We start from the raw sequence: 25,758 nt of genomic DNA, 5'->3' as shown, positions 1-25,758 counted from the left end.
GCACGGTTTTCTGGTTACCGGTCAAATGGGAGTGCTTAGCGGTCGCGGTGGCGGCGGCTTTGGCGGGCGACCGTGTGAACTGGCGGGAGAATGTTCTAGCGGTCACTTGGTTGTCAAGTAGCCGTGAGATTGGTGGGCTAGGATTCTGAAACCATAGATTTGATAATCACACGATTGGACCTAAGTAGGATGGTTTTCAAATTTGACAAGTTTTTCCTAAAATATTTTATGTATTGGCAGATTAGATAGTGTTTGATACGGACAGAGGGCAGCTAAGCTAGTTGTTAGAGCAGATTAGATTGTTGTTGGTGCAGCTAAGATTGGTGTTGATGCAGCTAATGTTCTGTTGTTGTTACAAATAAGGCAGTTGTTAGAGCAGATTAGATTGTTGTTGGTGCAGCTAAGATTGGTGTTGATGCAGCTAATTTTCTGTTGTTGTTACAAGTTAGTTGTTAGAGCAGATGAGATTGTTGTTGGTGCTTAAATTAACCCACACAACTGTGGATTAATACAATGTTTGGCCATCGAGTCAATGGAAAATATATCAGTCCAATTCAGTCGGAACGTTAAATTAAACCTTATTTTCATTCTTGACAAAAAATCTTCAAATTGAATTTATTCTAAATCAAGAAACCTACACCATGAACAAGTGTTAAAAATTTCAGCCTTTCCCAGATACAATACAACATCAACAATGAATAATTCTAATTCTTCGTAGCCTGAATCTTCACATCCAATCTCTTCCAAATCAAGAAATCCAAACAGGCACAAGTTTTGACCATGAAGTCCAGAAAACAATGGCAATTCGACTCCTCGCCAGAACATAGGAAGTCCTCGCATGTAATTTACATGAATTAGATGACGAGATAGCAACAATCATCCAACAGGCGTCCGTTGGAGAAGGTAAGGGCCAATAAACGTACAGGGCAAATAATAGCGTACTTAATAATTGGCCAATGAATAATTCACGAGGACCCCCCATAAACATAAATATCATTAATAGTATTTAGTAACGCTAATTCAGCGGCGAAAGGAATTGATGCCCAGGAAAGGCGGGATTTATAGGTAAAGGCTGGCATTTTGGAGGGCTTTTAGAGAGAGAGAGGTGGTTCTCGTCCCTAATATTGCAGTCACGTTCACATTTTAGAACAACTTCTTCCGAGTACGGAAAATATTGTTTTACCTCAAACAAATCGAATGGATACCGATATTCATCCACTGTAATGTATTGTGGTTAGAAAAAAAATAAAATAAAATACACTGAACGTCTGAACTTTGAATAATCGTTTTCATCGTGAACATAAATCTACCAATCTTTATTCGAGTTAAAAAATTGTAATTCAAAGACAGGATTAGGCGAGGTTTTAAAATATGGTGGGGTTTGTTGATTTCAAATACAGTTGAAAATTCTTGCATTACAAATATATTCACTTATACATTATTTGTCATTAGCAATGGTGACAATTTTAATATTTGTGTTCCCTTTGATTTGTTCTACGTTTTAATGGTAATTTTTATTGTCATCTCATTAACTTCAGCAGATTGATTTAAAGCCATAAACTTAAATGCTATCAAAGTTTTAATTGTAAATGCTTGTTCTCTTCTCAAGCAAAAGATTATAATTGCTTACGCAATTAAAAAGTATGAAAACATTGAATAGTCATCGGTGCACTCAAAAGCAACCTAATATAACAGCCTTTGTCAAAACAGTTTTGTTTCCAGATTTTAGAGTAGTATTACAATTTTACTTGCAGCATCCAAAGTCAATAGTAGTATTATTTTCAGCCAAAAATATAACTGTATAACTAATTTTTGCCTGTAAGATTAATTGTATGCCGACTATCTTAATTGGTACGGTCTCTTGGTATTTTACTCAGGTAAAAAAATAAATTTAATAAATTTTATTTTATGATCGGCTTGTGAAATTCCCATATTACTAATCAAAATTCATTACTGAATCAACTTTGTCGAACTACAAGTTTTCTACATAATAAAGGTAAAACGAACAAAGCAATCATTGCCAAATTGTCACACTAAATCGACTTAACAATCTATCTACTTCAACAATATATTTCAAGTATTCACAAATCTTTCACCGGGTAGTTTTCCAAAACTGTTTGATGTTTTAACTCTTCAAGCAAATTACACAATTACATATAATGACGCCACGATCCGTGTGTCGTGCTATTTACATTTTTCAGTTTCGTGTTTCTGTTTTGCAGGCTACAATTACCCTAGTAATTAGAACTGTGATGTGCTGATAACATTTAGCCGAGCTGATAAGGCCAGACGTGCATCAAAGTGCGTGACACCGCTTCTGTTGAAAGTCGAGATTGGCGATCGATATGTTATCGATGATTCGATTACTATCGGGTTCTATTAGATCGGTTAATATAGTTTGTAATGAGGAGTGAAGTGAAGCTGTGTAGTTTAGTGGTTTCGTACTCGGGAGTATTTAAAAAATAATTTTTTCCGAATTAATTATTGAAATTTATATTCATCATTTTATCGTTGAGTTATTGTGTTCCTGCCAATAGTGTAAAATTACGAAAACATGCAAATAGCCTCCAGGTTAGGAAATTATTTAAAGCTTTTTGACAGATATTATCGATATCATCATCACCATTGCATGATCACCAAATTACCACCTAACCACCTTCGCCATTAATTTTAATTCATATACAATGCAGAATAGTGTGAAGTGAATGAGATGTATTTTCTAGTGGTGATATAAAATCGGCTGTTACTTTACTGGTGTATTTTTTTTCTTGACGTATCTGTATTCTAGAGCACTGGGTACAGTTTCAAGTTATACAAATGGTAATTATTTGGGGATTGAACCGGCGACTAACTGATTGAAAAGCGAGAACTGTCAGACAGATAATCGGTTTTAAGAAGTCTTACAATCTTTTAAACCAACTCACTAAAATCTGTTAACTTTTCAACATCTTTGTATAGAGCAGCAATAAAATTACTTTACAATAAATGAATGCTGAGACAATATATCAAACTTCAACTGGAGATTATGAAAAAATGTCATAACATTCAAATTAGTGATCCATTCTTAAACAAACTATAAAAATGATTTTTTAAACTTAGGAACCTTGTCAGTAGAATTTTAGCTTAATTGGATTATTTGGCTTGACTGGAAAATATTTTTTGATTCATTCTGATAATATAATGAACCCATAGTAATTCACACAACAAGAACAAATCAGCTAAAAGACATACTATATTTTAAGGAATGATAATGGAAGAGTCATGCAAAACACAACAACATAGTTGGAATATGTTTGCATGATTCAAGTCAACTAATTTCTTTGTACCCCAGATTCTAAATGAACTTAATGGACCTCTTAAATTGGCTGTAGCAGACCACAACAAACAAGAATCGGGGTAATTATCAACCAATAATTAAATGAACCATTAAATCACACAGAATCAATTAGCTTCATTCCGTTCTCGCTTTTGGAAGAGAAAACCAAACATTTCCTACAATACGTTCGTTTATTCTCCCTCAATTAAAGACCCGTGCGATTAGGAGTTCTTCAATTAACAAACGCAATTAAAATGAATACAAGTGTTCTACGATTAAAACGATTTGTTTGGATTGAGAACATAAATCGACTTCTTAATTGAAGAATTAATTGTGTTGAATTTTTAAATTGTCAGCCAGGCTAGTGAAATAATATTTTTAGACTTAATTGGATCTTAAAATACAGAAGTACTTACAGTTTTTTAAAGTTTTAAGTAAGGGAGCTTTTACGCAAATATTATGTCACATCACAAATAAAAGAAAAATCTGTCTTTAATTTACGATAAAAAAGAACAGGTTCATAAATGATTTTTTAATAAAGCCTTATATTACACTTTACAAGATAGTACAAATAATTTATTGTAATTTGCATAGTAATTTATAAATATTGAAGTAGACAAACGTACTAAAAATTAACTTTCGTAGCAACTATGATGCAGGAAAAAGAGAACACTCATTATGAAGAGTCAGAAAGTGACCGACTCAAAAGACCGACTCTAAGGACTGTACATTAAAAGAAAATCTTCATAAGAAAAAAAATTGTAAACCCAACTACTGGCGATACAAGAGAAAAATTGAACAGTCTTTACATAAATTTCTTATCTTTTAGATTTAGAAAATTGTTCTTTTGAATAACATTGAAAATACCAAATGCTGTAGTAGAACAGAAACACGTCCAAAATCAACAGTACTAATTTTTGGCGTTACATAAATATTTTTTTATATGATGTTAAAATATTAAACCATCAGATTAAAAATTCATTTTCTATTATTTAGATGTTTTCAAGCTACTAAACTGAAAAGAGCGAGTTCAACCAATAAAATATAGAGATAATGAATAAAGTATTAACTAAAAGCAAAGCAAACGCCTCGTAGGCTCAATGTTAGATCAATATAGTTAGTTTGAAGGTTTAGACAGTCGTCTAGTTAACAAGACCACACATGCAGTACATGCATATGCATGCTCGGCGGCCCGGTATGAGCGTAGGCTGCATGTATGCCATAGTGGCATGTCACTTTTGTAACTTACACTATAAATGATATACGGTTCCCCATACACCATACAATATTGATTTAAACCCACACTAGACCTGGCATGCTGAGCTGGGGGGTTTTGTTTGCTGTTTAATATCTTACTGTAAAACCCCCAAAATTAGGGGTTTTAACTATTTGATTTATATAATATGTAAACGTTTATAGACAAATATTTTTAAATAGAATCAGGATTAATTGAGGATTGAAAATAAGTCATTATAATTAATTGTTATTGTTCAAACAACATTTGGTAATTGCTACTGACAATCAAAACAGTTTTTGTTTGCTTGATTGTGCAGAAATTTGCTTCTTTTTTGCTCAACTCTCAATAGCCGTCAATTAAATTAAACTAAACTAATTTGCTCAATGATTATATTCAGATAAAATTTTGTAAATCAATGTGTACTCAACATAAAGAATATTTAATATGTGTCTTCACAAACCACTGTAAAATATTGTAGTCGCCAACAGTAGCACGGTATTAATCAGTGCAGCATTACATTAAATAATTACAAAATTTAATCTTTCTCCATTAGTAAATTTTATTTTATGTGTATCATACACTATGCTCAGTCCACTAATGTAGATCTGGAACAAAAATTCAGTAAACTATGTATGTTTTAAAGTTATATAACTCAAAATGTTACAAAATATTTAACATTTTATAAAAACACAAATCTAAGCTTAAACTACATGCTTTTAACAACACTGAACTAATTATTTCCAACTAATATTTACAACAAATTGTTCCAAAATAGAATCTTATTGAGAACTGTTTTTACAGTAGAGAAAGGTAATTTTGAAAAAAACCAAACATGTTATCAAACCCATAATTATAACAATACTTCATTTAATCAAAACTAATGTTAAGCAAACGTACAGTAAGCCAGCAATGTACTGCGCAGCCCGAGCGTTGCGTAGCAACCAAAAGGCATCAGTGCGCAGTCGTAGTGCCTCGCGCCGATGTTTTCAGGACGGGTGGTACAGTGACTCTGGCGGCAAGATGAAAGAGCAACACCGCCTAATTGGAAGCTGAGGTGTGTGGTCCAAAAGACGCCGACTTGCTGCCCGCTTAATAACTTCATAACCTTCCCGGCTTGCTATTGTGCAGCGAGTACAGACCGTGCTGAAAACATCGACTGGGTCGCGCCTTCTCTTCTAGGTGTTTCCGCACCTCTGGAGCTGCGATTTTGATTGGAAACAACAGCAAAATAGTTACTGCGTGATTTGTGTTTTTTAACGGATTTTGTTCAAAATGAGGATTTAAATTAATACCACAAGGTGTTGTAAAAATCAAATATAAACAGGTGGTTTGAAACTAACTGTCATGAAATAGTATGCGAACATCTGTTATATGTCAATGTAGTTTACTGACTAGGTTCTACTAACATAAAAAATAGGCCTTGATAAAGAATATGACAATTCTGTGAAGTAAAACGACTGAATATTTATCGATACATTTGCGAAGTTGCTTTTATTTTCAACCAGCGTTTGTTGTAAACAAACATTTACAGTTAAATTATAAAAATTTTATGGATTTTTCGGTCAAACGCAGTATGATAGTTTATTTAATCGTTAAGGTCTGACGACTAGTTTTATTTAAAGTGAATTATGCCTCTTTGGTGATCTGAAAATGGCTTCTTAGTAATGTCAAAAACTAGTTGCTAATACAATTCACTAATCGTCAAGCGTGCGTATATCTCTACAAGAATATACGTTCCTCCCAAACGCTAAAACTGTTTTTCGTCAGATTTAAAAGGAAAACTGGAAGTATAATCGTTAAAACTATATAGAGATGGTTCAAAACACCAATGAGATCGCGATGCTGTCCAATTTCTTTAATCCGAAACTGAAAATGTATTGCATTGCATAATTTATTTCCTGTCAACTATGAGAGCTGTTTTTATGAGAGAAAATATAATGTTGGAGGTATCACTAACTCTGTGGAAGGTAATTGATCTAAAGAATTTGGCTTTTGCCTATAAATTTCAAGCTTACGTCTACCCTGTTAGTATCCACACATGTCATTAATAGAAGTTGATGTATTTTTGTTGGCTACAACACACAAAACTTATTAATCACATTCGCATTCAACAATTACACTTTTGTATCAGATCCTAAAAATTTAAAAAAATATTTCAATTACAAGAGCTCATCTTCAAGTTGAGTCGGCGAGCGGCATAGATCAAGTGGACGGTTCACAACAATAGCGTCAAACATAACGAGTTTCGCGCCATTTATGTCAGCTGATAACCCAACAATCGATCAGCTGATCATTAGAGACAATTCCCCTCGCAGCGGGCGACAACTAATGGTTCGCGCGGCAAATCCGCAAAACAAAAGTCCTCGTACTATTCAACTTTCATAACTAATGATTGTGGGACTTTAAGGTTCTTTTAAACACCAAATTACCGATTAGATTTCGGCGAAAATTACTAGCCAATCTTCCGGCTGATAATGTATTGTGGTATCTGGATGTGAAATTGAAAATATCCCGGGCGATGCTGGCTGAGGTATATATATTGGGTAGTGACTCACTGCACGGTCATTATGCTAAAGAGCCTAAGGACTACAATATTTCATGATTCATTCAATTGCTTAGAACTTGGTTCGAACTTAGGTATTAAAATGTATTGTTTCACATTGCCCAAAAACCCAGAAAAAGTCCTTCTAAACTATTTTTTCTACAGCTGGTTTCACTATAAATCGTAGAGCACTACATATTTTTTAGATAAAAGCATCACCATTCGTATACGTTATAAGTATCCGATTTGATTTGTTTCAACCTGCAGAATACATTTGAGAAACGTAAATAAAACGTGAACTTTCTTTAATAATGACTTAAAAACATCAACTGCTGTACATTACATGTTTTACAGTTCAAAGATTTCTAGACAATTTTTAGACATTATTAAACTCTTGCTGTTTTCATTGAAAGCAATCATAACTCTCGTAAACACATGAGACATAAAACTGTGATATGACTAAATTTATATTCGGTATATTTCCAGAATTTCCACGACGCGGTGGTCGGATGGACGGATTGCTAAAGTAAATTGAAATTTCTTATCAGAGTTTAGTTTACATTATGCAACTTTGAAGTCGCGTAGTTCTAAAACTCTTTAATCGATGCATAAATGATTTAATAAATACACCTAAAAAGGCTTGCATGGAATAACGCAAAACCAAATCATGGAAGACATTTAAAATTGTCTTCTTGTTAGTCTATACCTCCCAATTTATAAAATATACTGTTTATACAATTACCATTGCGGTCCATAAAGATATGAAATGAAATAAAGGCTATGACATAACCAAGAAGATTTTAAATATTGGGAATGAGTTTAAATGAATTAATCTAAATGGGAGGTAGAGAAAATATATAGTTCCTTAACGAGTATTATTCTCTATTTCGGTCAAATGAAAAAAAAATTAGGCCTACGTTACTTTATAAATGAATTTCATACGATAGCTATTTATATTTTATTTCAACGGTTATGTAAGACGAAATCGAATTAAACGATTTAACGGCGTACTTTGACGTTTCAACGCCCGACAAAGCACTCTTCTTTAACGATTAATGTTCAACAATAAAACTGTGTTCAAATGACGCACCAACTGCAAGACAATGGATAAGGAAGTCTGACTTAGAAGGTTATAAACCATCTAGAACCTGCATCGGATTTAGTTCCGTATCTGTCTCCGGCATTGGGAAGATATATTACAAGACCCTCCCGCTAGATAACATAACATACAGATACATCATTGACTTTTCTGAAGAAGGAATCAACATCCTTTTGTAAAACCCGAAGCAAGAAAGTTATGTACTCATTGCCTGATGTGTATTTCATGTCCGGATTCATATTTTAATGCACTAATGCCAACTAAATGTTTTTTATCTGGATTAAAATGATATTCTACTAGATATCTGCTAACATATAATCCTGTTGAAAACCTGATTTTCATTGAGTCTTTTTTATGGGTTAGGTTTAAACGTCGGATGGTAATATTTTCATTGTACATTGTACACTTTCAGTTCCTATTTTATTATATTATTTTATCCTTCAACATTAACTTCATATATTGTAAATGAAATTTTCGTTTCAATACAAAGGTTAAAGGTTATTTGTGATTCGTGTCCGTGTATGTTTAAATACGCTGATGTCGACTGATTTTATCCTGAGTAAAATTGTCACTACGCGTTTGGGAACTTATTTCAATAGCCTACATAATTAATTTGTTTTGGATTCTGTAAGTAAACAAAGTGTAGTTAAACCGTGAAGTTTTAATGTGCGTTTAATGACTGGTTTTTGAGTGCGTAGATGTCAACAAAATGTTTACTCACATTCTAGGGTAATATTTCAATGTTCTCTACACGTTGGTCAAAAAAAGGATGAGAGTTGATTTGGTTATAATACAGTGATTTGACAAAAAATAAATATAATGATCAAAATGCACTCAAAATATACCAGAGGACAGACACACAAAATAAAATTAAATTTGACCTAACTAGAATCCTATCCAACTTAATTCAATAACTAAAAGAACTAATAAATATTATACAGTAATGGTTTATAAACACAGCCTCTTCTTGGTAACATCCAATTTGTTTTCACTTATGTCGTAGAGACACGAATTTATAAGCACCACAAAGAGAAGACAAATGAAAGAACTATTGCAAATGCAAAGAAAATTGGAAAGTGGGCGAAACATCAAGGAGAAATTGCCGCCAAATAAATGTAGTTTTTGGAGGGAAGCAATTTGCGTAGAAAGTGGTTGGTCTAATGAAACAGAGCGACTGACGGCACAACAATCAACTTTTGATAAAAACTACTTGATTGACTGCACCGTCTGTAAATTGAAATGACCACATGGAATATATTGTCATAGGGGAGTAATCTTTAATTGGAAAGTTATCATGCCCATCCTTTTTTCAAGATATATGAGCCTAAAGCGTAAGATGAAAAATACAACACAGTAATATTAAAAGGTGCTACGATAGCGTATTTTCGTCCACAAAATATGCAGTCCTGGCAAACAAAATGAAAAATATACATAAGACATAATAAAATGAAGCTAAGGCTAATTATTTTTCTTCATACTATAGCAGAACAATTGTTTTCAATACATACTATGTGGGACTTAAGAATATTTTTTTCTCAAAACGTTAAAATTTAGTCCAGAAAGTGTCCCTTAAGGCCTTAGTGACGATATATATATATAAAGAGCTTCTCTTGCAAAGCATGTATAGACAACCTCAGATTTTTCTGCAGTATGACGGAAAATAACTGAATTAATCTATAAAATTGTTAAATATTTTATTCTAATATAAAACAAAACTAATCCACGCACTGTTAATTTATCTCAAAATACTAGGAAGAAACATTTAGGAATCGAAGTACTCAGTAAGCTAACCAATAAAATACACCACAACCAATGAAAAACACACCAACCAACACTTGCTTCAGATTTTGTAATAAGAAAAGACTACTTGTAGTATCCATAGTAAAAGCATGGTAGAAACAAGCAGTTGACTACAGTGTAGCTATGCAGCGCCCGGTCCCGCCGCCGCGGGTACTTTGAAGACCCGGTCCCGGGTTTTCTTTGATCTCGCCGCCAGGATTAACTGTGTTTTGACATGCGGTCGACGAGGAGCAACTCAAAAGGGTGTCGAAAACCGAGCCCTATCAATGGCTTAAGCTTGTTCCCAAATCACTTGACCATTTCCAAATCTTTTTTTGGGCTGTCAAAACCGTCTCATTTTCAACACCTCACTCGTTTCCTAAGGTTCTCCCAATGTTTCCACAATCATGTTATAATACTATTTTGATTTATTCAGTTTAATCTTAAGTGATTTTAATTTAAGACTTTTTACGATTTGTAGAGAGTTCACAATTTTTTTATTTAATGTTGTTTTTACCAATTTCGTTTCGTCCATATCAAAATGCGTTACATACTTTATGAATGGTGTATTTATAATATTTGATCATTCATGGTTTTAATTATTCATTATTTTGTTCATTGTTTAATCCATTCATTAATATTTAATAAGAAAACTTTGTAAATAATCCATCATACTATTTGGTTTGTAGTGTAATGTGGGATTTAGTTCTAGTTGTAGTTGGGACAATTTTATCAAATTAAAATTTAATTTTAATATTTCTAATAAGCAGATTTTATAGTTTTCACACTTTAAATCAGCTGGTTAAATAAATCATAAAGTACAGTGGTGTAAATAATATTTTGATATAAATAGTAGAACGCTGAAATTCGAACAAATTGGTTCTAAAAAAGAGTTATTGGTGAACGAGCTAAAATGTTAAAATAATTTTTTTTACTAACTGATTTACAATTCCCTTTATGTACTTCTGCAAACATTTCTTAAAACAAAGTTTCCCTAAGAAAACATCCCACTGGCCAATAAATATTTTACAATTAAAATCTTTTAAACACCCGTTACAGTATCAATCAAAAATAATTATTATCCGTCCATGGTCGAAATAAACATGTTGTCAACCCAACACATTTCCTATGTCTAACAAGCACCATGCGTATTTTGACATGGTCGGGATCTGTTTAGGCCAGACGGGCTTCTCCAATTAGTTTTGAGGGCGGCGGCTTTGAGGGGGCGAAAAACAATGTTTTTGTTTCTCCGGCGACAAAAACTGAGAGCGGCTGCATGGGAAAATAAATTCATTTGACCGGCAGATTGACTAGATCAAATTGACTAGGGATGTACGGTCGTTAGGCCCCCTGTGAATCTGGACTTTTGTTCGGTAGCCTGTGGAGTAGGCCTAATCGTGTTAGTTTGATGGTCTATGATTAATCTGACAAAATTAAAATCCTTTCCACCACGTGTGTTGATGTATGTTGACGTTTATTGACTTCAATAGAACAAAGTATATTGACTTGGGATAGTGCGATGAGACTTGTCATTCTAAATTGTAAGAATTTTTGTTTCATGAGAGATTTTGTAGGATGTTTACTAAATGTTTTTTCCCTAATATATTACAGTAAATTTCTTCAAGCCTATAAGTTGATTACTGTTTATTTTTATTGACTCCTCTGTTTCATGTCACTCTCCAATTTTAGAGTGAAAGTGCGAACCAACACATAGGGTATGTTTGTTCATGTAGGCTACATTTTTATTGGCTTCTATAGAACGAGGCATTGACTTTTAAATGCTTGTAAATAAACATTTTTAACTAAATGTTTCTTTTTAAATCAGAAGCATGTTCAGTTCATGCCAGTGAATTCTTATTGATAATATTGGTTTTTTTTATTTGCTCAAATAGAAAATTATTGAGAAAATAGAAATAGAAAATAGAAAATTATAACTTTATTTGCTATTGCAGGTATACATATCTGTTATAATTGTGTGAAATTAATTTGTATTTTTATATCTAAATACGCGTGGATGCGTGGATGTCAACTATATGATTCTGAAGTAAATCACGTGAGTGTTAATTTATTTTTTTGTAGTTAAAATTTTGCTATTTAATCTTTGTTAATAATATCGGGGACTTAGCAATAGTTAACTGGTGAACATATCTATTAAGGTTAAATTTATAGTTTTGAGATTGGAAAAATGACGAAAGTAATATTAGTAAACACAAACACATACACGTGTAACGAATATAGACAATTCATTTATCAAATTATTTTTTTATTGCATTGGACCATAGACTGATATACTGCAAAGTATTATATATTCAGTGATATGAACATTAAGGCAGATAGATATTAATCTTCTTGAAGATATTAAGGCTTTATGTATTTTTTTTGAATATGTTTTTAAATATAAAAGTAACTTTAATAGAGTTCGGTCCCTTACATCGCTTATTTATCAAAGTCTAAAGACGTTTAAGTTAGAAAATTATTATTTTTTACCCCTGCTTCTAAATTTATTATTATTATAATCATAGATAAAACATGCTTTATTCGTCACGTTTTGTGGCCAAAACAGCGACAATATTAATTTTTAATACCAAATGTTCATTTTTACACATCCCTACATCCAGATTATTAATTATTCATCAACTTCGATTACAGTATTCTATGTAATTTTTACTGTAACTATTTTAATATGTATTGAAATTTCGAATTGTATTGACAAACTTAATTTAAAACACGGGAAAATACTGTATTGATTTCGGCAATTAAATGTGGATTGGTAAATTAGCCTACACAATGATTTAAAATGCAAATGTAAGTTCTCGGTATTTGAATATTCTTTTAAAATTAGATTTTAAGATTATTATATCGTCATATTTGTAATATATTTATATCAGTAATTAAATTTACTATATTATTCAATTTTGTAATTTATGGTATACAATGTTTAACGGCTGTTTATAAAAAACTAAAACAAATTATATATAAATGAGAAGAATCGTCTAAGTACATTTTTTTGACATTTTATAATAATGTATAAACATATTTGAACATAGGATGTCTAACATGTGACAACATTATTTTAGAATCTGTTTGCATACGATGAGTATTTTTATCCATGCATTTCAACATCTTCTTGTATTGGTGCATTTAACACTAGTACTGCAAATTTAAAAAGGCTGCTAGTTCTTTATTATATAGCAAAACAATATTACACCTAATTATTTTTAACTCTTACAAAGTTGATTAAATCATTTAAACAGATTGTTTGCATTGTTAAAAGTTTAAATTGTTTATTTAGAATGACACGTACAAAATAATCAGTACCACATCTATGCACCGTGCACACATGCTTATAAATCAATAAGGCCCGATGGCCTATAGTTTTAAATATATTTCATTATTTTTAATACTAGTCTCTAATTTACCCTTCTCCTCATAAACAGAAAATAGTCTTACCTGGTCCAGCCTCGCCATTGAGCTCCTCGAAGGTTTTGCTCGTCATCTGGAAGAGCGCGTCCAGAGGTGATGCTGAGGGTTGTTTACCCTTTGGCCTCTGCGGGGGTTGAGCTCGCCGAGGGGGCAGGTCGGGGGAGGTACAGCAATCACTTCCTCCTGTAGAAGATCTTCCCGAGGAGCTGCAGGTGGAAGCAGAGGTGTCGTACAGGTCTGCAGACTTGGGCCTGAGGTGTTGATGCAGCCCTACCCTATGAAACCTCTCCAGCAGTAAGGGTGGCGGAGGAGGAATCAGCCCCCGATGTGCAGGAGGTGGTATACAAGAAGCACCTGGGTCCTCCAAACCACCGTAGTCCCAGGGTCTGACTATCCTAGTAGGAACCACCGTCTCTCTAGGATCATCTAATCTTACACCCTTCGAAGGCCTATGATTTAAAATGTCCAATATTGAAAAAGACTTCACTCCGTTCGACCCTGATGATTCTTCTGAACTGCCTCTTCTCGGAATTGACTCTTTCGGACTTTGAGATTGGTGTGGTCTGTGAACTCGTTTTGGTGTTTTCGATCTGTTTATGCTGTAACTAACTTTGTCTATTTTCATCATCTTGAGTTTCTTCAGGGGTTTGAAGTATTCGTCTTCTCTGTGCTCACCGTCGTCTTCGGAGGAACATGTGTTGGAGGGTCGGCGGCAGTGGATGGTAGTCGAGGCGGATGATAGAGAAGAGGTTCTTTCGTCGCTTTGTTCGACTTCGTCTCCGGAAGATCTTTCTTCGCGAAAAGAGGTTCGTGAAATTATTGGTGACTCTGGTCTTCTCAAACAGCTGTCTTCGTCGGAGTACCCATCCAACCTTTCAGGTGCGGGAGAAGGGATTCCAACACTGATTTCATCTTCATCCTCAGAAAACGTCCGTGGCCGTACACCCTCTGAAGATTCCGGACTAGTTTGGTATTCTTCGGCGTATCTAAATTCACCGGGAAACCCGTTTTTCACACAAAGTCCTGAAGTTTTCATCTTCGCACGTTCGTCTCTAGTCTCGAGTGCGTTTTCCTCGTCTATAAGCCCTCCTGTTGCCATGTCTTCAGCAACGCATCGCGAGTGAACCTCGCACAAGACACTTTACCATACAGGAAGTCCATTAAACTATGAGGGTACCGTTTACAACTGCGGTCGACCACCGATAACACAACAGCCCAATAAACTCACTTGGAACAAGCCAGTAGACTGTTCAGTGGCTATAAAGATACCCGTACCTACAATGCGGTTACACCGCAAACAACAGTTGTAGTCTTACCTGGTGAAGCGTCCAAACCGGTAACAAAACTCACTGCGATCACTACAAACTCAAGTCACTTCTTCCTCACAAAATTAAATCACATAAATCTTGAAGGAAAGTCCACGCGGTTCACATCACGCCACGAACACCACAAAGAATACGCCAGGATCGACAGTCTGTCTCTCTCGGAGAGTGCCCACTTAATAAATTACAAAGCCCTCCGACCGCCGCGCTAGGGGAGGGGCGGGGGCGTGGCCTCTTCTCGACCACTTATCCCCGCCAATCACACGGCACGCTGGGGTCTCTAGCCCCGCCCATTAGCACAAACGAGTTTCTCATGTTTTGTTTTGATTGTTATATCTTTTTTATTGCGCCACCTCTCCTTTGTCGGTCGCCTCGCCGCCTCGCCGCTAACCTTACTTTATAAGCGCTACATCACTAATTACCGACTGCCGATATTTCTGTCACGGCGCTCCTAATTACTTGTATTATGTTTGAATTTAGTGTAATCGGCTGCGTAACGGGTCCGGATATATTGATGGATTGGTCGCCGATTGCAGACCACCGAGGCGAGATGGCGCTGGCGGCGGTCACGGCGATAGTCTAATTACGTCGGTCGTCCAGTGTCTTAATTAGACTTTAATCCGGTTCCGAAGCGTAATCGGACATTTTCGTCTTATTACATATTTTATGATAAACTGACGAGCTGGGTGGCGAGCGGAGGGAAGTTGTTAGGTTTCCCGCGCAGATTGGACCCCAGAGACGAATAACGCGGGAACAAAGTTGAATCTAGGATAGGGTAGTGCTTTTTTTTAACGGAGAATCAAAACTATAGTGGAGAACAAAAATATAATTATGGTGATGTTGCGTTTAATCAAGTTATAATCATTCGATGGCGGTAAATAAACATATTTACGCCATCGAATGATTTATTTCAAACTTTCTGTATAAACGCAAAATCAACATGATAATATTTTTGTTGTCTTTAAGGAGCAAACTAATTAAATTTTAAACCCCAAATACTTGGGTTGTTAAAATAATGTCAGTGAATCGTCACTAGTAAATAAACAAAAATATCTATATACTTTTGATCTGTTGTTGCTTTGTCATTTGTATATTTTATTTATGTTTAGACTATTTTTGTTATTGTATAGCCTATATGTATTTATTACTGTACTGTTAACTGTTATTTTGTTTATAGTTTTCATAGTATTTAAAAGAGCTGTGCTATTACATGTTCATAAAATTAATGTGAGTTGTTGTCGTTGTGCTATTGATGATCTATCATTGATTAGGCTGTTAAAAACAATAAGTCATGTTATTTTAATTTTATGGTTATGTAATATTTATTATTAATTTGGTTATGTTTTAATTGCTGAAACTATTATACTATCATTATGAGAACTTGTTATTATTATGTCTTAGTAAAAAGGGTGTAGCCATTGAGATAATTAATAAATATATATCATCAATAGATTATTTGTTTACTTATATTCATTGGCATAATACAGGTACATATAGGTTGTAGGCCTATCAGAAATTATCTTCAAAAATGTTGCATTATCTACTCACCATTTATTTCCTTATATAGTCCACGTGGAATTTTCAATAAATTAACTGTAAAGTCTTTATAAACAAGAATTTCTTTATAACTTTTATTTTTAACTATTTTAATCATCCAGCATTTGATTAAAAGAGTGGAGGAAATTATAGTTAGTTAGTTAACAATTTTCAGTTCATAATATTATTTTTTTCATTTAATTTCTATACATTCAAGTAAATACTACTCCATAAAAATCTGTTATTCGGAGTAAGTTATCGGTTGTTTGGTACTAATGTTACATAAAATATGTTTTCCGAATAGGTTTAAGGTTTTGAACTTTTCAAGATTGAATACTTCACAGAGACAAAATATTTTTAATAAAAAACATCCACTTAAGTATTGGTTATAATAAAATTATAGACCAAATTGACCAAATCAATGTAAAAATTTATTTTTTCTTATCAATTTATCAAAAGAACTTGGAAATGAAAAATTACTTTTATAACTCAAAATAAAAACCTATAGTAGGTAAGTACACAACAATAGAGTAAAAAGTTTTAGTATTGTTAATCACATTGATTATTTCATTTCACCAAACCAGTGAAGTTAATGATTGTTAATGTTAACAATTGTTATGGTGAAGTAATGTCTGATAAAAATTCGGATCATTCCGTTAACGTTGATAAACTGCATTGTGCGATATTTTATGGGTCTTGCTTCATAATTAATTGTTACTTATATTGTTTATGTTTACGTTGTTGTTTTTTGTTTGTGTGAAAATCTTTGAAAATATTAGAATGTGAAGACAAATGTATTAAATATCCCTTATAAACTGTTATTTTATCCGTAAACTAATCAAGGACAAAGCATTAGTTTTATTGTATCGAAATTGTTATACTGTATAATGCACTACTGTTTACACTCTCTATGCTGATAATGAAAATATGTTTTATAATTGTTTGAAACTGTTTATATTCTGACTCAAATATAATGCCAAATTTTTGTTTATTCAGATACTTAAAAGACATTGGAGAGTCAAAACAAAAATATCTATGTTTACATTGACCTCTATTCAACTAGAAAACCCCCATTCACTGTTTGTCTAAAAACATTTTCTAATTGCTCAATTCAGCATGTTCATGATATGACCTTTCTCTTGAGCCTGCTCTAAGAAGTTATCACATACAAATTTTGACTCAATAATATGGTAAACATATTGGTAAGTCATTACTATAATTGAAATTTTGTAGTTCTCTACGTATCCCTTATTTAAATTCATTTAATTGAAACACATATTAACGAATATTAAATTACTAATGACATATAAACAAATCCGATCAACCAAAAAGGTTGGATAGTTTAATTTGGATTTAAAGATAAATTGATTTGTTTTTTTAATTGTTTTATGTCCATTATTATGATACATTTTTGGAATCCAGGAGACTTTTGACCTACCAACAATATAACCTTATTTTTAGTTCAAAGTTCATACTTTAATTTTAGATTCATAGTTTGCATTTTAACTGGGGTCTTGTAGTTCACAAATAAATTAGGAAACACCATAACTGTCAAACGTTCGGGTGTTATTTCTCTAGGACTTAAAGTTCATACAGTATTTAAATTTGAGATGCATTGTTTGCATTTGAACCACTTATGTAATAAGTTATTTATCAGATAACAAATCGTAAAAGGTAGATAAAATGCCAAATAACATTAGAAAATCATTCCAAATTTCCTGGCAAGTAACCAATTTTTCATCAGTGAAGAGAATTTCTAACCTAACGTAATCCACCCGCTTATTCTTCCAAATATTTTAATCTAATTAAAATTGTCAGAAATGTTTGTTTTATGTTAATGCATCACTTGAAGTGAATCAGTTCAAGCCAAATGTATAGATTCATCTTATCAACTTACTGTTCAAATGTTAAGGAACAGATTCTAAATAAATTGATGCTGAACACTATAGGCTATGTATATATACTGTATCAAGTTTTAACTATAATATTTCAATGTTAAAGTCTATGACAACTCCACATCTGCTAACATGTGTTTACCCAATTATACCCCCGCATAACCCACTTACAGCCTACACTCTGCTCAACAAAGGGAGTAGGATGTAAACACAAGAATTAGGCCTACGTGGGGAAAATTACCTTCTCTCACCTCTGGGCAATTTGGGCTACGTTTCAGTTTTTGGATGAGTCATTGACACCCCTGGGTGGGCTACTTTGGGGGTATATGGCCCAATAACTTACCCCTGTGAAGGACTAGGCGCGGCGGTATAAAACTAGGGTGGGTCGGAGGTCTTTGACATGCAAGAGTGGCCTTGGCTACCTGATATTGGGGAAAAAATTATATGTTAAAACGTCAACCGACCCAAATGTTCCTTATTGCTGTGACATCTTGGGAACGGGACGATTGGCACACATTTTTGGATCTTCTGCCCATGGCAGTATTGGCACAATCATTTGAGCGGAACAAGTAGGGTCAACTCGCCTGCTTGGAAAAGGCACGATTGGCACAACCGCTCGACCAAGTAAACGCCATCGAACGATGGAAAACGGGAAGTTTAAAATTCCCCGTCAACTCTGCTACGACAGTCGTTTGCCGGTAATATAGCGTATTTTCAATGGTTAGGTTAGGTTATGTTAGCTTAGGTTAGGTTAGGCTAGGTTAGGTTTTAAGTTAAGTTAGGTTAGGTTAAGTTAGGTTAGGTTAGGTTAGGTTAGTTAAGTTAGGATAGGTTTAGTTAAGTTAGGTTGGGTTAGTGTAGTTTTATTTGGTTTTAGCAGGGGCAGTGAACGTAGCAGCAGATTTGTCGCTCAAACTTACACCATGGATGAAGTCATTGCTAACTCTAATAAGCACTACAGCGGGGACTTTGTGGGGACAAAACAATTTCCATTTTCCCGCATTCTGGCTACCACCCTACTACTTCCTTACCGGTCTGTTGTGCCAATCGTGCCTTTCCGAACCTTACAGTTTGACCCTTCTTAATCCCCTCTAATGATTGTGCCAGTCGTGCTATTCCAAATCGGCTAAAAATGTGTGCCAATCGTTCTACGGCCGACATCTTAGGGTCGTAGCGAAAGTTGCTGTTTTACATAGATACCTCGCGTTGTTTAAAATAGCTCGTTTGATCCCTATGTCATAAAAAAATCTGCAGTACTTGAAGACATCAGGTGAACATTTTTCGACTCCCCTTCGCTGATTTTGCTGAAGAAAATAGTCTCGGTTGTTCATCATAAAATTGTATCCATTTTAATTTATTTAAATGGTATAACATTACCTGAGTACTGCCAGAATGATTCTGTACGGTCCTTGGATTACGCATTTCGAGGACTTAAGTCTTAATTTTCAGATCTTGTACAAGAACATTATTAAAACTGTCACTTCGAAAAGGTCGTCAACAAACTAAGACATTTACACGATAAAAACAATTAGGCATACAGACAAAATATTATTTGTGTTCATCAATGAGACTTATTCCTCCTCACTCCACAATTAGACAAGTTGAAATCAGAAAAAGATCTCAATAAATTTCAATTAAATTGAATTTCTTTGGTGGGGTAATATTTCTTTAAAATAACGGCAACATTTCGTACACAATTGCAAAAGGTAGGAAACCAAGTTCTAGGGAAAGTGAGATAAGCTGCAGTAAATGTTTTTGCTAAAAGAGCTTTATTTAATGCCGGATGATAAAGAGATTTGGTTTGTCGGTGTCAATTGACTTGGTATGAATGTAAAAGAAAAGAAGAAATTAAGAAAAGAAGAGAATAAAGAAGAAGGAAGAAGATTATTTACTCGGGTTGACTAAGACACAGAAGAAAATGATCCTATAAAACTAATTAACGATACTTTCCACTGAAATCTATTGATTGACGATAATTTAAAATGAAACCCCTTTTCCTATGTTGAGGGCTGCTCTTGACGGGGCCGGCGTCACTGTTTTTATCTGAATGGTTGGTCTGAGCCTTAGGCGTAGCCCCAATTTGGACCTTCTTGATGACAAGGGATAACCGTCTAGGGCTGCCAAGCAAGAACTTTCATGGGAATTCCGAGGTTGGTCGAAGAAAATGAAAGACTTTTCGAGGATATTAGAAATTCAAGAGTGAAGGACTCGTGCATAATTTACCTATTTTTGTAATTGATGGATTGTCGTAATACAAATTATTAACACTAAATGGATCATATTTCGGAGGCATGATCAGAAAGAAACATAGTCCAAGGGTACTGGATTTAATAAAGAGTATGTAAGATTAGCTATAAACAATAACTAGGCTATTATTAAAATAGTCAGCCCAAATAAATTAGACTACTGACTATGTGTATATTTTATTCTGATGTCTAATGATATACACTCATATCAGAAAATAGAAAGTGAGGCACTGATTATATTTGATTACTTCTTATTCAAATGACATAATTGATTATTTAACTTATTCCATTTAAAAATAGAAACAGCAAATTGGTAACAGTGGTTCTTTTCCTATGTTTAAAAATATTCTAACTATTTTTTTATAATAATTTAAATAATATATTAATGAGTTAATATACGTTTGATTATATCATACAAATAGAATGATTGTATATTCAAGAACATGAATATGGAGATCTCTTAAAATATCTCTTAAGAGATATTTTAAAGAAAAGATCTCTTAAAAGACTTCAAGGTAAACTTTAAAATCACTCTTCACGCGTAAAATCTATTTATTTTGAAAACAGGTAAGATCGAATATATATCGTGTAAAGAACTGCTGTAGCAAGCGAAGATCTAAATTAGCTAATAAATTAAACAGATATTTTTAAGTTTGACAGTTGTTATGAGATTATGTTTGAATATTAACATTAAACAAATAGTAGGTCTACGATTTATGTGCCTTCTTAATAGACGCATGAAACCCCTGTATATCCAGTTGTATTAAGAGCTTTTGCATAGACTATCGTCTTTATCTTTTTTAAGTTTTCTTAGGATATTAAAATCAGCGTATCAGAGCCCTTACAAAATTAATGGATAAGTACTACCAAGAACGACAAAAATGTTTACAAATGCATAAATTTCTCCTCAGAGCTTTCATGCTCAACAATATTTTACTATGCTGTATATCAATGAAATTAAATAATTCTAGTGAACTTCTCTTACAAAAATACGTTTATACATTACTCTTCACTTACTCGTAAGGAAAGTAATTTATAAACAACTTTTTACTTAGCTTACCTGCCTTCGACCAAACCTTCGGCAACTACATGTAAAAAACTTTACTTCTAAAGACGAATTTTACATAGAAAACCACAACCCGGCTTTTCATCTGTACATTACTCATGATGGTAGAGGTGGAGATGTACTCAAATCGCCCATTACACCAATCAAAGCTTATCTCTATGTAGTATGAAACATTATTTCCAAAAGCTAATTACGTATGAAAAATGCAATGTCCTTGATTTGTGTGTATATTACTCAAAATGGAGAAGCCACGCTATCTCATATCATTACTCAAGAATATTTTTCATCGAGCAAAGCTTTGCCATCACGTGAGAAATCCAACATTGTTTAAAAAAAATGTTTCAAAATACACCCGTCCATTATGTTGTGAATTACTCATAAACTCCAGGCAAGGAATTATAAACTGTCTTATGCTGAAGACGATTTGTCTCTGAGCAAAGCTCGACAACCTTATGGTAAATTAAACATTATTTCCAGGCACCCTTCACATGCATGCAGAATATTCGCCCGTTATTTTGGACATTACTCATAGCGGTAGGGGCCGAAAGCGGTTTCGTAGGCAATTTTTCGCCGTCTCAGCTGTTGTGAGTGTGTGTATGTGTGACTTGTGAGTGTGAGTGTGTGAGTCCACGGTAACTCTGGCCCAACTAGAGATCCAGGATCCAGTAACCACGCCTGCCATTGTAATGTGTTCAGACCACCCGGCTGGAGGTCTATAGTGTCTAGACACCGACTGTATCAGGTCCAGTGTGTAGATACCGACTGTACATCGAATTATTGCACAGTACATCTGTAATCTTTTAGGGTGAGGTAAAGATTTTGGGTTTTTTTCAGTGGATTCTAACTTTGAGGGTATTTGTTAACTTTTAAGTCTACAGTTTTTTTGTAATTCATAAAAGTAAAAAAAAATTATCTGAAGACTTACAACTTTGACTTTGGAACACGATAATAGACTTTTAATCTAATTGTAAGATCTGGTGCCAGTTTAGGTGTGTATTAAGGTCCAGCTGAAGTCGGTTAAAAAATTTCAGGCTGATCTTGATTATTCTAGAGCGAATTTTACATTTTTATTTTTTATTCCTTTTGTTTTAATAAAATGTAGTTAACAAATAAACAGTGTTACCCTATTACAATAATCATTGAAATACCATTAACTATAATTAACTTGAAAAACATGAGTGGACATAAATATATGCTAAGAACAGATTCAACTACTACTGTATGAGGAAGATGATTTTATTTATTTTCTTAGTGGGAAAAACTAGAAAATTGAATTATCAATGGTACAGTACACGTTGTTTTTATATATTTTTAAAAACAAAGGCTAATAAAAAGGATGATGAATATGTAAGGAAGTATCGTTTGATCCGTAACCGTATTTTCAATATTGTACAATCTCAGTAATTCTTGAAATAAATGTGAAAAAATCAATAACGTATTTTCTGTCATCAAAGACTAGGCGACAATGTATTGCTAAATTTGGTTAATTTTAAGTTTTGCAATTTTACAACTACGTGTTCTCTAGGTAAAAAATAATTTGTATGTTTATTTATTAATATTTATAAAGCAAATATAACAATCGTCATTTGATAACTCACTGATCAAGCGGGATCTTAGGTTGGGTAATTTATCTTAGTTGTGTTGCCAATTTGAAAAATGTAATAGACTTGATCAATGAGCTTTATAAAACATAAGGTAATCATACAAAACAATGTCTAATTTCAATTCGGTTAGATTAAAAAGAAGATTTCGCCAAACTATACTATAATTAGATTATTTCCAAACTCGATGATATCTAAAATATTGTAAATATTTTATTTGTAAGATAGGTACTACGTTTAATTATTAATATTTACGTTGATAACTCTCATCAAAACATAACACAAATTGTTTCATATATTTTGTAATTTCTAGGAAATGTTTGATGTAAATCGATTAACACAATTATGTCATAATATAACGATTGTCCTAGTACGCTGTTGCCAAGTTTTTTTTAACATTTCCTTTAAAGCATAGGCTACAAGCTAGTCTCTTCGTTTGGTAAAGTTTTTGAATAAAACACAATTTTACTAGACATTCTATCAAGATTATGCATCTGGATACTTGTTATTTTGATTACACTTTTTCAGGGGCAAAGTATGCAATATGGACACAGTTATTATGTTGCCTACTTTCATTGTTAAGGCGCGGCTAGTGAATTCGTTTGGTTCAATAACTAATAGGTTTAGAGATTGCATGAAACTATATCTATACTGTTTAAGTTAATTGATCATAAGTGTTAACGAAAGTAAAACACAATATTTGTAGACTAATAATAATAACTTATGTTGCGCAATGTATAAAAGACAACCAATATCTTACTATGATTCCACAATTATACTTGTTTAGAGAAACCAAACTATTTTATTTCTTTAAACTTCATTTAATAATTTTCTTCTTAGGGAAGAAGATTTCATCATAATATAACTACCATTTATACTAGCAGCAAAACCAGGCGTTGCTCGGGGAAAATACAATGCAAAATAATGTCTATAAAATGACATTTGAAAGTTGAAAATATTTTAGTCTGGTATCGCTCCGTTCATATTAGCTGTGGTGGTGGTACTTGTAATTAAAATAGTTTGGCATTACCTTTTATACATCACATACTTACGATTCCATATTTAAAGTATATGCGTTGTAATGTTTAAATACCTGAGCTATGTTAAAGTTTGGTTAATGGTTATCAATCGACTCTATACTTTTATGCTCGATAGACGATATTATGTCTTTTCTTACATTATGTTCATTTTATTGTTTCCTTCAATCAGCTGATTAAATACAGCTGAATAAATCAGATGGCATTTCTTTATAAATCCCTCTTTCGCTTTTTATTATGAACTGCCTATTTTTGTTGCATTCTTTTATAATAACCCGAAAGCCAGTTATGCTGTTTTCTATTTCATTTCTACTGGCTTTTTATTCTTTTCAGGATTCACATCATATTGTATAAATAATAATTTATTGCTTTTGGGCTTTCATTTTAATTAGTATTTTGGTATTATTTTAAAAACTTATGATCCTTCTAGAATGATCTGAAGGATTGTAGAACGAACCTGGAACATTCAAGAAAATCCAGGACATTGTTTCTGTACCGTTCTCGACCAACCACTATCACACATTTCCATAGTTTATTATAAAAGTTAATACATCCTAGAGCATTCCAGATTATTCTGGAAAGCTCTAAAACAATGCAGAATTATTTTGAAAATGTTCATGCACACGTCATATTTTTGTTACTTAGCGTGGTCTCGAAGCAAAACTACCATTTCTCAATTAACCTTATCACTATTGTTAATTTGAGAGACGTAATCTATATATTTAATACACAGTTATAACACTGTTTTCTCAGTAATTACTGGACCGATCCACAAGATCTATGTGTCAAATTAAAGGGGATAATGCATAGATTTACCGAACTTCATTAGAATTCACGTTTTTTCTAAGGGTTAAGACCTACAGCCCTTCAAAGGTTGAGTCAATACAATTCTTATTGAAGAATATAATTTACAGCTTATTTAATAATTGTAAATCATATGTCAGCTGTTTAATGTTTGTTAGATTTGTTATTATTTTTATAACCTTACTTTCAGTATGTAATTATTAAACTTGGAGTTTCTGTTTATAAACACACGATTTTGATCAAGGAAAGTGTATTTGTTAACTTATTTTTGAAATGTTTTAGTTTTCCTGCAAAGTGATCTGAAGGAAAGTGGTAATTGAGTTTAAGTTTGAGTATGGAATGTGAAATAATACACATACTAGGGGACGGAAACTTATTGTTTTGATCAATATAATTTATTCTCTACGGCCACCAGAATAATCATGAGGAAATCCGCTTGCAAGTTGTACATATAATTGCTAATGAGTGGGAAACATACAAACATTTTATAGTAGGTGACGAATCTTACTCAAGATCAGTGTTAGACGTTCAGTGGTACCAAACTTTACCTTCTCAAGATGGCGAGTACGCTGGGATACGTGGAACTACAATTTATCAGTGAATTTTTTTTTCAAGTACACAGGGAAGTTGCTTGAGAAACTGTGACTTACCATTTCGGTTCTGGCGAAGTTAAGTGACTTGATGTTTAATGGCAATGTTGACTCGGGTCATTATAGCGTTATAAAACTATATCATTAACCCCAGGGTGTGAATAGTACGAAAAGAAAAAGAAAAGGTAATCATTAACCGGGCGTAAAGAGACATACAGAACGAAAAAAACATGTAAAGAACCATCGAACTAAAAAGGTAAATGGT

The 25,758-nt window shown here is 33.3% G+C and overlaps 1 protein-coding gene across 2 annotated transcripts in view; it reads right to left on the bottom strand.

The window, feature by feature from the left end:
- Positions 1-14,852, bottom strand: part of LOC128983178 (serine/arginine repetitive matrix protein 1-like) — a 62,390-nt gene extending 47,538 nt beyond the window's left edge. For both annotated transcript variants that reach the window (XM_054402364.1, XM_054402365.1), the window contains exon 1: positions 13,424-14,852. In XM_054402364.1, coding sequence (XP_054258339.1) covers positions 13,424-14,495 — 1,072 coding nt within the window. In that variant the 5' untranslated portion in view covers positions 14,496-14,852. The remainder of the gene's footprint in view (positions 1-13,423) is intronic.
- Between the last annotated feature and the right edge of the window lie 10,906 nt (positions 14,853-25,758).

Source organism: Macrosteles quadrilineatus, unplaced genomic scaffold, assembly GCF_028750875.1.
Source record: "Macrosteles quadrilineatus isolate MER2022 unplaced genomic scaffold, UCM_ALF_1.0 Scaffold_1__1_contigs__length_201487025, whole genome shotgun sequence".
NCBI lineage: Eukaryota > Metazoa > Arthropoda > Insecta > Hemiptera > Cicadellidae > Macrosteles > Macrosteles quadrilineatus.
The sequence above is the reverse complement of the archived record's forward strand: the minus strand, read 5'-3'. Positions and strand labels throughout refer to the sequence as shown.